Genomic DNA, 12418 nt, shown 5'->3' on the forward strand with positions numbered 1-12418 from the left:
AGAGGAGAAAATAATCAAGCCAAGGATGGTACATCTCACTACCCTGAAATGGCTTTTCTTCTGTAGGCTGCCTTGTCTTACAGATTTTAGCTTAGCTTGTGGCCAGTTGGCACCTGGAATGTGCTGCATCATTTTTTTAAATGTTGAAATGACTGTTGACTGATTTGGTTTATAGAGGGTCCTGGCCTTAAAATATGTGTCTGGATTTTTGAAGTGCAGACTGTCAGTAATGTTGCCAGCTCTTATTTTGTTCTTTTTTCTTCTTGTGTAATTTCTACAAGATGGCTAATATTTTGAAATGTTAGTTTGACAGAGAGAACATAAAAATTCCAGGCATGCTGATAATCGACACTCCCGGACATGAGTCTTTCAGGTAAGGTTTTCTCACAATGTACTTCTCAGAACTGATGGCAAAAGCATCTGGAGATATTCCTAGCCAAGTGTGGTCTTTGCTTAATCCATTGTTTTAGTTCTCACTTGAAAAAAAGTCCGACAAAACCAACTTCAAGTAGAGGAATTAAGTGGATTTGCTTCATTTGCAGGTGCTTTTTATATCTGGTTAATTGCTGGCCTTTTATAGCTGATTAATTTTCTGCCTTCGTGCCAATTGAGCCATGAATATCTGAAAAAGCATGTAAATAAATAGTTAGTGTAAGAGGAAAGATGGAAGCAGGAAGCTAGCTGGAGGAAAAAAAGGTGAGGATTTCAAGTGACCTAAGTAATCAAAAAATTAAAACTTTTTTCCTAGTTTCTCATTCATAGTGTCCCAGTTAAGGTAACAGAGTTTGTAAGATTGGAAGTTACTAATTACCCAAGTCATCAGAGTCTTAGCAGAGATCAAATGCATTCTAGGAACACCAGTGGCATACAGGCAAGCCACTAAATCAGCTTTTAAGGGTAAAACATGACAAGCACAACTGAATTCACTGAGGTGAGATCTTGGATGAAATCTCAAAACAGAAGGATTAAGACTTTGATGTGACATTTTTCAGTAAAAACCTCTGTAAGCATTGAAATGCTGTGTTGTGGAGCACTTGGTAATGTTGAGATCAGTACCTTGGCATGGTGCCTCTTACAGCTTCTAGCCAGGTTTTGTTTGCCAACAAAGATGTGATGATAGTCTCTTTACCTTGTATTGTATAAAATGGTGATAGTCTTAGTGTTTATGCAGTAAATAAAAAAAGTTTTGTTCAGGTTTTACACTCCTGCTTTTCACTTTAGCTGTCTCAATTGTTGCTCAGAAAATGATCAGAACATATCTTGCATTGTAAAAATATATAATAATATGAAAACTTTCAGGATAATAATAATTTCTTAGTGTAATAATTTCTTACATTCATTGATGTATTTTGTTAAATGAAAATTACAGTGTCATTTGAATGGTTTACATTTTTGAGGGGAAATAACTGATGAGCTTTAGCTTATTGTTTGGCAGTGTAAGTTTGACATTGTACTTGGTGTTTTTATATAGGTTCTGTTGCTAAATAACTGGTTTTTTTTTTCCTGTCTTTTAATGTCACAGCAATCTAAGAAATAGAGGAAGCTCACTTTGTGATATTGCTATACTTGTAGTTGACATCATGCATGGTTTGGAACCACAGACAATTGAATCAATAAATCTGTTGAAATCTAAGAAATGCCCCTTTATAGTAGCTCTCAATAAGGTAGGATAGATTTTTTTATCCTAATAGTATATTTCTCCACTCTAATAGTGCATTTGGCTTTTGACAATTGTCTTTTTTCTTCCTTGAACTGGAACTTTTTTGGTGTAAAATCTGAAGGAGTAGTTCTTGGGTCCTGTTGTTGCCTTTTTGTGTCCTTGATACCACAGTGGCTCCACGGGAACTTTGCAGAACAATCAGTTCTTGGAGTCCTGACTGGTAAATTTTCTTGCCTTATGTAACTTCTCTATATGATTCACCCTTCTGGAAGTTGTACTTCAATTGTGGGGTTTTTTCCTTGTGCCTACTTACATAGATTTGTGTCCATTTTCTGATAAAATTCCAACACAAGCTTCACCTTGTCAGGTCATACTTTATTTTAGCCACTGATACTGGTCAGTTTGACTTGAAGACAAACTGACTTTAGGCCATGGAGCAGTAACGTTGATCACTGGTGGGAAGTGTTTTGGGCTTTGCAATATTAGATGGAAAATTTACCAGTTCTTTTCTGCCCTGTTTTTAAAATCCTCTGCATGAGAAATTACGCTGCCTGTTTGTGATGACTCAGTGAATTATTTTATATATACAGAAATCATTCATGTCCAATGACTTTGGAAGCCATCTGATATGCTGAGGGAGAGCTGTTAGAAGGCTATTTGTGTGCAGTGTAAAAATTGCAATATATTTCAAAAATGAAAGGAGCTTTAAGATGGAAGGTGGTTGGAACTGAGGAGGGCATTATCTCATTGCCAAAACCAGCCACTTTTTGAAAGAATACAAACAGCCCCTTGGATGGAGAGGTGTCCAGGCCTTGTGGCAGAGTAGTAGAGAGTTCTCTCTTGGTCAGATCTGAAGACCCAGCTGTTATTTGTTGCCATCAAAGGCCTACAGTGAGCCTGAAATTAAATAGCTATGAGCTCTTGCATTTTAAGTTATAGTTGTATTATTTGACCAGGTTATAATCAGTTTTCTTAAGATGTAGTTTTGATTTCTATAGCAAAGATAATTTTGGGCTAAGTCTGTCCTGTTTTGGCAGCTGTGGTGGGGAAGTGTTTCTGAAATACAGTTGTGTCTTTTGAACAACCCCCTCTGGTCCCTCCTCTGTAGCAACATGGGACAGGGTCCATATTTACCAGTAAATTTTAGGAGTTCTTTATAAAACTAGTGTAGTCTCTTTTCAGGAAAAATCACTAACACCTCCATGGTTTTGGGATTTTTTTGTGTGTATGTGAATCTATAAACATGTCTCTTCTAATGTTTTATTTTAACCTTGGTGTAATTTATGCACATAAACTTTTTTCATATGAAAAAGATTACTATAGCTTGAATTTTTAAAATCTGAAGTATCATTGCTATCCTGCTATCCTGCCTGACATAAACAGAGCTAAATATAGCAGCCAAAGCAAATAAGAACACTTTCATTTGATTACTGGAGCAGATAGATGGCTGGTTAAGTTGGTTGATAAAGTATTTCTCACTGATGATGTGGCATAAGCATAAAGACACCCTTTAGTAAGCTGCATAAGATGACATACTGTTGTGTTTTCAAGATTGATAGGTTATATGACTGGAAAAAAAGTCCAGATACAGATGTAGCTGTTACCTTAAAGAAGCAGAAAAAGAATACAAAAGATGAATTTGAAGAACGTGCAAAAGCTATCATAGTGGAATTTGCAAAACAGGTAGGTTGGAATATTCAATGTTCTTTGCTTAAAAGTGCTAGTGAAGAGGTGTGTGGTGGTGTGGTTTGTTTTGGGTGAATGGGTAGTTTTTGTTTTGTTTTTTTTAACCCGTTCTTCAAAACGACTTGAAATATCAAGAAAGCCGTTGCATCTCTTCTGACATATTGGTGTTAACTCTTATAAATCAAACTTTGTTGCTTTTACATTTTGCATAATTTTAACTGCTCTTTTCTTACTGCTGGTTTGGAGAAAAATAGCTAATTTCTGTGCTTGGTCAATGGAGTTATGAATAGCAGTTGAGTTTTCTGTCACTGTTCTCTTTCTCTTTGGGAATAGCCTGAGAGAATCCCATCTGTCTCTTTCTCTTGGATGCTGGCAGGGTATGAATCACATCAGTTCTGGGAACTTCCTCTGTTGGTGACATAAAATGCTATCTAGAAGCTAGATGGGGTAATTAGCCTTGCAGAATTATGCCATACTGCTTCCCAGTGTGAATTGAGGCTTCAGTCCACACTTGGAAGCAGTATGGGATAATTCTGTTCCATAGCATGCTGTCGGTAACAGTGTTGGCTTTTTAAATTGGGATTTTAAAAATGCAGTGGCATTTGCCTGGGGTTGAATGTTACTGTCAATACTGCTGTGTATTTGTGCTTTTCCCTATGTAACTGTTAATCCTGATTGCAGGGCTTGAACGCTGCCTTGTTTTATGAGAATAAGGATCCCCGCACTTTTGTTTCTCTTGTACCTACCTCTGCTCACACAGGGGATGGCATGGGCAGTCTGATAGCTCTTCTGGTTGAGCTCACACAAACCATGCTGACCAAGAGACTGGCTGAGTGTCAGGAGCTGAGAGCTCAAGTCATGGAGGTAATACAGCAACCCTTTCTTGAAATTCATATAGAAATTCCTCCCTTCCCTGCATCTCTCCTTCTGGTAAAAACTGTGTGTTTGCGGTGCTTAAATAGGAAGTGAATTTTTCCCTCTTTCATTCAGGTGAAAGCACTGCCGGGCATGGGCACGACCATAGATGTTATTCTGATTAATGGACGTCTGAGAGAAGGAGACACCATTATTGTTCCTGGGGTAGAAGGTCCTATTGTGACTCAGATCAGAGGTCTGCTGCTGCCTCCTCCTATGAAGGAGCTGCGAGTTAAGGTATGGCAGCTGTTACTGTACTGACATTTAGAACCAGGAAAAAATTAAATCAAGCTTTATAAAAAGAGAATGTAGCAGAATGTGGTTATAATAATGGCATTTAAAGGGGGCTTCAAGGGGAATGCAGGGGAAATCTGGTGTCTTTTTTGAGAATGTATTTGTATGTTCGTGTTGGGGTGTGTGTTGTCACAGCAGTGGCAAAGAGATCAGGGAATTACCTTGCAGTGAGGATTAGGGTGTGTATGCTTTAAGAAGGTATTCAGGTATGTGGCTACATGTGAGAGGGAGATTCCCATCTCAAATGGAAACTGGAGTGTACTGGTACAGCAACTTCATGTTTTTTTAGTAACAAAAACCATATACACTTACATTTGAGAAAAGTGAACACATGACTTTTTAGGGCTGGTTGGTGAGTGGCAGTGGCCAGGACTTCTGCAGAATCTGCAGCCTCTTGGTGCTTTCAAGAGTTGTAGGTTCTGCTGCCCTTATTAGCCTGAGGAGAGGCCCTGAATTTAAAATCCTTCCTGCCTGGCTTTCCTTGAAATGAGGAGACACAGAATCAAAAAGCTGTAAATAAATTAATATGTCTATTAAGATTAATGCATGCAGTTCAAAGATGATGAAAAGAACTGCTTTGATGTTTCCTGTGTAAAAGGGAAGGAATAAATGTCTGCACAGACTTGTTTTAAGGCAACGAAAACCATATAGATAACCTAGGTGAATGTAATAGGATAAACCTTTCAGGTTTGGGAGCCCTGAGCAGGGGAAGTAAACATAGGGTAGCTGTTGGGCTTTTTTGATGCAGGCAGTGAGGATGCATTTTGATTCAGCTTGTTCATGTGGAATTGTCATCTTTGAAATAAGACCCAGATTCTCGGAGTGGAGGGCTAAAGGATAGAGGTTTGCAGGATCAAAGTGCTTATTAAGGAAGGAAGCTGCCTTGCAGTTTTAAGAAAAGGATGGGACATCCAAATAAAAAACTAGGAAACAAACCAGAAAATCCTTCCAACATCAATTTAAAGATCTTCAGAAATAACTGGTTTTGTTATGTCTTAGAGCCATGCCCTGAATGTGACATCTTCGAGGTTCCCCTGGATGGGGAGAGAACCTGGGGAATTGTACATGGAATTAAGCACATGAGAAGGCTGGATGGCCTCCAGTGGGAGAGTGAGACAGCCTTTCCTGCAGAGAGGCTTGGGCTGTGTGTCAGCTAAGCTTCAGTGTTTTTGTTAAATTGTTAACATCTTCCCATCACTTACCTAGGGGGCTGAATTTGTGGGTCTTATTAGTGAGTAGATGCCTATTGTTGCTTGCTTTTTTCTAGTACATGTTCCTTTTTGGCCCCCTTCTCTGCTTTGAGATTTCCCTGTGCCCTGCCCACCTTGGCAAAGGTGCAGGGGGTATCTGAAGGGAGAGGAGCAGGAGGACTGAAAGGCGCAAGTGCAAAGCAAAGACAATCATGATGAAAGTTGGGAGCTGCTGCACTTCACTGCTCCCTGCTGTGTTCTTCTGCTGCTCAGCACAGAACTCTGTGCTAGTGTGTATATTTCTCTTTTTCAGAACCAGTATGAAAAGCACAAAGAGGTTGTTGCTGCTCAAGGTGTGAAGATTCTTGGGAAAGATTTGGAAAAAACCTTGGCTGGTTTGCCATTGCTTGTAGCTCATAAAGAGGATGAAGTCCCAGTCCTCAAGGTGAGGTGGCTGATGTTGAACACACTTGAGGGTAACTTGAGCTCTTTGGTGGTGAAACTCAAATGTGAGAGCTCAGTTTGCAAATAACTGGGTTTTTTGGTTGTTTTAAAAACTGTTCCAGTAACATGTTTTGTGCCGAGTGAAGCTTTGGTGGTTTGATATTTTTAGTACCTTGACCATTAGCGTTTTTCCTGATATTTTGCTGGGGTGTCTCTGCTGCTAGAATAAGGTTTGAAAACAAGTATCATGGCATAGTTTGGCTCTGTGAATTACTGATTGGTATTTGTAGTAAATTATGGATATATTCTAATCAAATTATATTAGGTACATATCTACTAGTGGAGTTCTGCAAACTCTCCTAATTGCAAAGCTAATTCAAGACCTTTGGAATAAATTTCTTTTGTGACTTACATGTTAAAAATGGTAGAGGAAAGGATGTAGCTATCCTAAAGTCAAAACTGCTCTGTGTGTTTTGCTTCTCCAAAGGCAGGAAGTTAGTTTGCTAATTCACTTTTAATTTACATGTTGCCAATTTACATGTTGCTAGTTTACTTTTAATCATAGTCTTCCTTTAGTCTTCTGTCTATTTATTTGTGCCTTTTAAGGGAGGTTAAACTTTTGGGATGTCCAAACACAGACCTTACTGCTGGGTCTGTATGAGTATTTACTTCAAGTGTACTACTGGTAGTAGATATACAATGGCTAAAAGTCAATGGCAAAACTCGTCCATCTGCCAGAGGAAGAGACTTTCGTGTTTGAGGTTAGAAGGCATAGGCTCTAAAAAAATGTGGTTTTTTTCACTTCTCTAAAAGCAACAAATTGGCTTTGCTGCTCTTGCATCCTGTTTGGTACCCAGGCCTAAAGAGTGTTCAGGATCCTTTCCAGCTCGTGGTTTTAGGTGTCAGCTTTTGTCATTGATCTCCAGGCAGCCAAGGCATTGCCACACAATGTGGGCCATGTGTTTGCTCAGCCTTGCCAGCAGAAACTTGTACTGCTGGGGAAAGTGATGTGAGGTCTGCAGAGAGATGTTACCAGCACTGAAGGTGCTCAGTTTTATATGATCATCTTCCCACAAAATCCTCAAGTCTAGTTCAGCTCAGGCTTCTCTAATGCCAGAAACAGTCAGTATCTCACAGGCTGTGTATGATTTACACTGCAGCTCTGTCCCTTGGGACCTATCACCATGGCTGTTGCCTGTTTTCAGCAGCTCATGAACAGGAAGATTTTGTACCCTGAGGCATAAATAGCAATAGAACTAAAACTTGTTTTCTCTCCTTTTTTTTTTCTAAAGGATGAACTAATACATGAACTGAAGCAAACACTGAATGCAATCAAATTAGAAGAGAAAGGTGTTTATGTCCAGGCTTCTACTTTAGGCTCTTTAGAAGCATTACTTGAATTTCTTAAAACATCAGAAGTGCCAGTAAGTACTGCTGTGCTTTGTCTGATGCCATTGATTCTGTGTTTAGTCAGTAAATGTTTCCTTTTCACTCAGAGATTAGTGACTTGATTTTTGTGGCTTTCTTCAACAGTATTCAGGAATAAATATTGGTCCTGTCCATAAAAAAGATGTTATGAAGGCCTCAGTGATGCTGGAGCATGACCCACAGTGAGTACCTTTGCTGTGCACAGGCTGCTCTGCTCTGCTCTGCTCTGGGGAGCCCTGTGCTGAGCCGCTGTTCCTGCAGGTACGCCGTCATCCTGGCGTTCGACGTGCGGATTGAGCGGGACGCGCAGGAGATGGCCGACAGCTTAGGAGTTCGCATCTTTAGTGCTGAAATCATTTATCACTTGTTTGATGCCTTCACAAAATACAGACAAGATTACAAAAAGCAGAAACAAGAGGAATTCAAGTAAGTATGAGCAGTTGTTTTCTGGGTGTTTCCCAAGTAAGTGTCTCTCTTGTTTTAGTATAAATGAAGCTGTATTTAACTACTTGTTTCCTTATTACTTGGCATATGGTTCTGATGGAAAGGGAGGAGAGGAGGAAGATGGTAGGACGATAAATTGATAGTTTTCAAGAATTCAGTGTTCCAGTCTAGTTGTTTAGGTATGGATTAGGCCTAGTGAGGTGAGAGCTGTGAAAGTTGTGCAGCAGATGCAGGATTCAGCTAGAACTGTTGTGTAATATGGAGTGTTTTTATTACAGTTTGCTTTCTGTACTTGGCTTCTCTTCCTAGATTGTGGCAGATGTGTTAGTCTTGCAGAGTTAAAAAAACAGAACTAAGAGGATTTGGATTCTATTGTTTCATGTTCACGTGATCCCAGTGTAGAGGGTTTAATTCTGACTGCAGTAACATGAATATGTAATCATTCAAAGATTTATAGGGACCCAAAATTAATTTTTGGCATCATGTGTCATTGGGTGGCCTTCAGTAAAATAAGGACAATCAAAATGAAAATGTGTTGAGTTTCATATTGATCCCAAATTGAGTTTGTTTAGCTCAGTTTCTAAATGTATTTGTTCACTTGGCAAAAAAAACCCCTTGACATTCTGGAGTTCAGGCAACAACATTTCTATTCCTGTGTTTATGTGAGGCTATAATTACACTGTAAAATTACTACTCCTTTGGTCTTGGTCTGAGTTGAGCACTCAAGCCTGTCAAATTAAAATCCATGCCAGGCATGAATGATTATTACTCCCTGTAGTTCTTGAAGAACAGGTGTGGACTAGAATTAGCAAGACTGGTAACGAGGTTTTTTCCTGCTTTTCTCCAAGTAACACCCCTGGAATGAATGCCCAAGAAGTGTGGGAGAAGGCAGAGTTGTTAATGATACACTGGAACAGTGGATGTATGTTTCAAAGTGCCTTTTCTTGTCACCTTCCAGGCATATAGCAGTGTTTCCATGCAAGTTGAAAATACTCCCTCAGTTCATTTTCAACTCTCGTGACCCAATAGTGATGGGTGTTGTGGTTGAGGCCGGCCAGGTGAAGCAGGGGACTCCCATGTGTGTACCTAGTAAAAATGTAAGTAAGGGCCTCTTCCCACTGCATGTTTGATTCAGCTGGTACTGCCTGGGATGATGCTCCTTGGAGTGCTTGCATGCTTTTCCTTTGCACAGATTGCTGGTGGGAGATGAGGGTCAGACCTGCAGATCAAGTCTCTCTTCTGGTGCTCAAATATCTCACTGCACTCTGCCAGAAGAGTTGAGCCCTGGAGCAGGGCACAGGAAGTGTAGCTGGAGGGCACCTGCCAGTTCTGTGCTGTGGTATTGAGTAATGGGCAAAATTGTCCTACCTGGTAGCTAAAAAGGGGGAGAACCAGCTCTTGACCTTTTAAGGGCTAACCAGTTGATATCCCAGATGGGCTGTGGGAGGTTGGTGTCCCTCTCCTTCTCAGGATGGAGCACTTGCTGTGCTGTACATTTGGCTTGCCTGTGCTGAGGTGGCCACACTTCCTGCAGCAAGTCTGTGCCTCCAAACAGGAGTTTAGAGAAGGGTGCATGCACAGAGGTTTGGTGGATGTGTTACAGCTGCTTCATTGTATTACAGTTTGTTGAAATTGGAATAGTCACAAGTATTGAAATAAACCACAAACCAGTGGATGTGGCAAAGAAAGGCCAAGAAGTTTGTGTTAAAATAGAACCTATTCCTGGGGAATCACCTAAAATGTATGGACGACATTTTGAAGCAACAGATATCCTCGTCAGCAAGGTAAGAGCAGTCTGTGTTTGTGGAAAGGCCTTAGGACAGAGTGGCAGCTTGCCTGAAGTGAAATGTAGCATGAAGCCTCAGAAACAGGGGAGGAGCCTTCAGTCACAGACTGACTTTCACTGGGGAGGGTGTGTGTGGCATCGTGCAGCCCAGGCCTGTGGAGCTGTGGTGTGAGGTCTGTAGTGCTGCCCCTGCAGAGGCCTGAGGAAGGAGGTGCTGTGGCTGCAAAGACCTTGCAGCTCGGAGCACCTGAGAGGGCAAAATGCCACACTCACTATTGCCAGCTGTCTGTACACAGAGCTCAGCAGTCCCCCAGGGCACCACAGCCTGTCCTGAAATTGCACAACCAGCACTCCTTCAGTTGCTCTGACTGTGGGGCACTGGGCTTGAATGAGGAGATGATCCTTTGCTTCATCTTTTGCTGTTGGAAGTGAAGCCACAGCTCTCCACCTTCCCAACTGCTTTAGTCACCGTGTCATAGGACACCTCCTGCCACACACGTGCCAGGGGTGTGTGCCCACGAATGAAGGGCCAGCAGGGCCTGGGATAGGGACAGGCTGGGGTTGCTGGTCCTGTAGGCCCTGGTGGAAGCAGGAGACTCTCCAGTTCCTGCCTTACTGTCCAGCTGCAGCCCCTCTAGCCCAGATAAGGGACATGGTGTGAGAAGAAATGAAGGGAAACAAATAGGTTGGGTCATTCAGCTGCTGGGCTTAATGAAGCAAATGGGGGCTTAGAATGAGTTTAGCTGCTGTGCAGATTGCCCTAACTTCAGAGTACCTGTTTGCAGTGTGCTGCTGTCAATTCCTGTGTGTTTCTGATGGGCTTGTCTCGTGTGTTACAGATCAGCCGTCAGTCCATCGATGCTCTGAAGGACTGGTTCAGGGATGAGATGCAGAAGTCTGACTGGCAGCTTATAGTAGAACTGAAGAAAGTGTTTGAAATCATCTAGATAACTTTTACAGCAATGGGGAGGCAGGAATAAATGCACTCTTCCTGTTACTAAAAAGTTACCAACAAAGTCCTGTATTGAAGACAGTGTTGGATATATGTTTGGGAGGAAAATATGTGGATAAAATGTTTTCCATGAGAAACCAAGAAATTTACACTGGTTTGACAGTGGTCAATTTACATGTTCCCATGGTTCCAATGTGCCTGTTCACCTCTCCTACTACCCTTCCTAATACTGGCTGCTGTTTTAAAGTTTGCCCTTCCCTCTCTTACACCTTCCTTCCACCCTTTTTCCCTCCTTCTCTCCAAAATAAAAGAAATTGAATTTTTATTACAGAACTAAAGCTCTTTCACTTTTATACTGATGAGAGCAGTACTGCAGTATTTGATTAACCAAGCTTCTGCAGACTTTGTGATTCTCGGGACATTTTTGATGTAAGAAATACTTCTTTATTTATGCATACCTCTTTCCTTGACTTTCTTTTCCAACATTCTTCTGCTTTGTGCCTCTAGAGTTTTTTTAATAGAAAATTAGGCAATTGGGTATCTCTGTAATTGCTTTGTGTGAAACAATTGTTGTAAAAGCATAGCTGCCCACCTTTTACTGCTTGTACAGTTCATGGAAGTCAACTGTAATCATTATAATGCAGAGCCACAAATAAAGGAGATGGACACAGCAGCCCATTTGTTTTACAGTTTGCTTCGGTAATCCAGATTTCACTTCATGGGCTGTGGCAGGTGTGGAAAGGCCAGGCAGGGCCCCTCTTGCCTCCCTGTGCTTGGCTAAAGGGCGGAGGCTGTTCCAGCACAGGCGTTTCCTCCAGAATGCACTTCCTGGTGCTCAGGCACGGGAGGGGCAGGCCAGGTGCTTAGCACCAAACTCCCAGGTGAGAGCAGGGATCTCTTCTCCAGCTGCTGCTCAGGGTGTGAGCTCCTGCCACCAGCTGCCAGCCTGGAGCTGTGACTGTGGACCTGCATCACAGCTGGGACGCCACCCGACACCGTGGGACTGACCAGCTCCAGCGTGGATGTTTGTGATGTTTGACCAGGAGCCAGTCTGCAATCCCAGCACTCTCCTGCCCCCCTTCCCCTCAACCTCCCTGCCCGGCACGACAGCTTGATGGATTCTTTCTGAGGCTGTCTCTGGGTAACTCACAGCTCACGCTGATGGGAGCAAAACAAACATTCTTCAAAAGCACAAGCTGAAACAAAATTGAGGATTATTCATGCAGCTGAGATTTTTAGTGTTTAAGATATTTACAAGAGTTTAACATTCAACATGCAGTTTGATCAGATTTCTTCTGTCACTTGGATTACGTTTTTGGTTGAAAAATCTGAATGTTTTGATTGAGACTATGTCGACTCCGTTACAAAAGAACATTTAGTAACTCACCTCCTTTGCAAATGGAATTTAACTTTCTGGATTTTTTTTTTGTTAGACTTTAAACTTGCCATTGAAAAGGACCGTTTCACTATGGTTGGTGTGTGGTGCAACTTCCCATCAGTGGGTGAACACAATGATCAGAGAGAGGAGACTGCATTTAATTGTTAAAATTTTCTTTTGCAAACTATGCAATCATGAAAACTACACTAATAAAAAGTTCTTCAGAACACAGATGTCAAAA

At 41.5% G+C, this 12418-nt stretch overlaps 1 protein-coding gene across 1 annotated transcript in view; it reads left to right on the forward strand.

Moving 5' to 3' along the window:
- EIF5B (eukaryotic translation initiation factor 5B) overlaps positions 1-12418 on the forward strand; it is a 35797-nt gene extending 23379 nt beyond the window's left edge. The window contains exons 13-24 of the mRNA XM_059493426.1: positions 306-373; positions 1523-1664; positions 3212-3343; positions 4028-4210; positions 4337-4498; positions 6059-6190; positions 7482-7613; positions 7723-7799; positions 7879-8043; positions 9020-9158; positions 9684-9845; positions 10687-12418. Of these exons, the coding sequence (XP_059349409.1) occupies positions 306-373; positions 1523-1664; positions 3212-3343; positions 4028-4210; positions 4337-4498; positions 6059-6190; positions 7482-7613; positions 7723-7799; positions 7879-8043; positions 9020-9158; positions 9684-9845; positions 10687-10794 (1602 nt within the window). The 3' untranslated portion in view covers positions 10795-12418. The remainder of the gene's footprint in view (positions 1-305; positions 374-1522; positions 1665-3211; positions 3344-4027; positions 4211-4336; positions 4499-6058; positions 6191-7481; positions 7614-7722; positions 7800-7878; positions 8044-9019; positions 9159-9683; positions 9846-10686) is intronic.

The sequence above is a fragment of the Ammospiza nelsoni genome, chromosome 2, assembly GCF_027579445.1.
Source record: "Ammospiza nelsoni isolate bAmmNel1 chromosome 2, bAmmNel1.pri, whole genome shotgun sequence".
Classification (NCBI taxonomy): Eukaryota; Metazoa; Chordata; class Aves; order Passeriformes; family Passerellidae; genus Ammospiza; species Ammospiza nelsoni.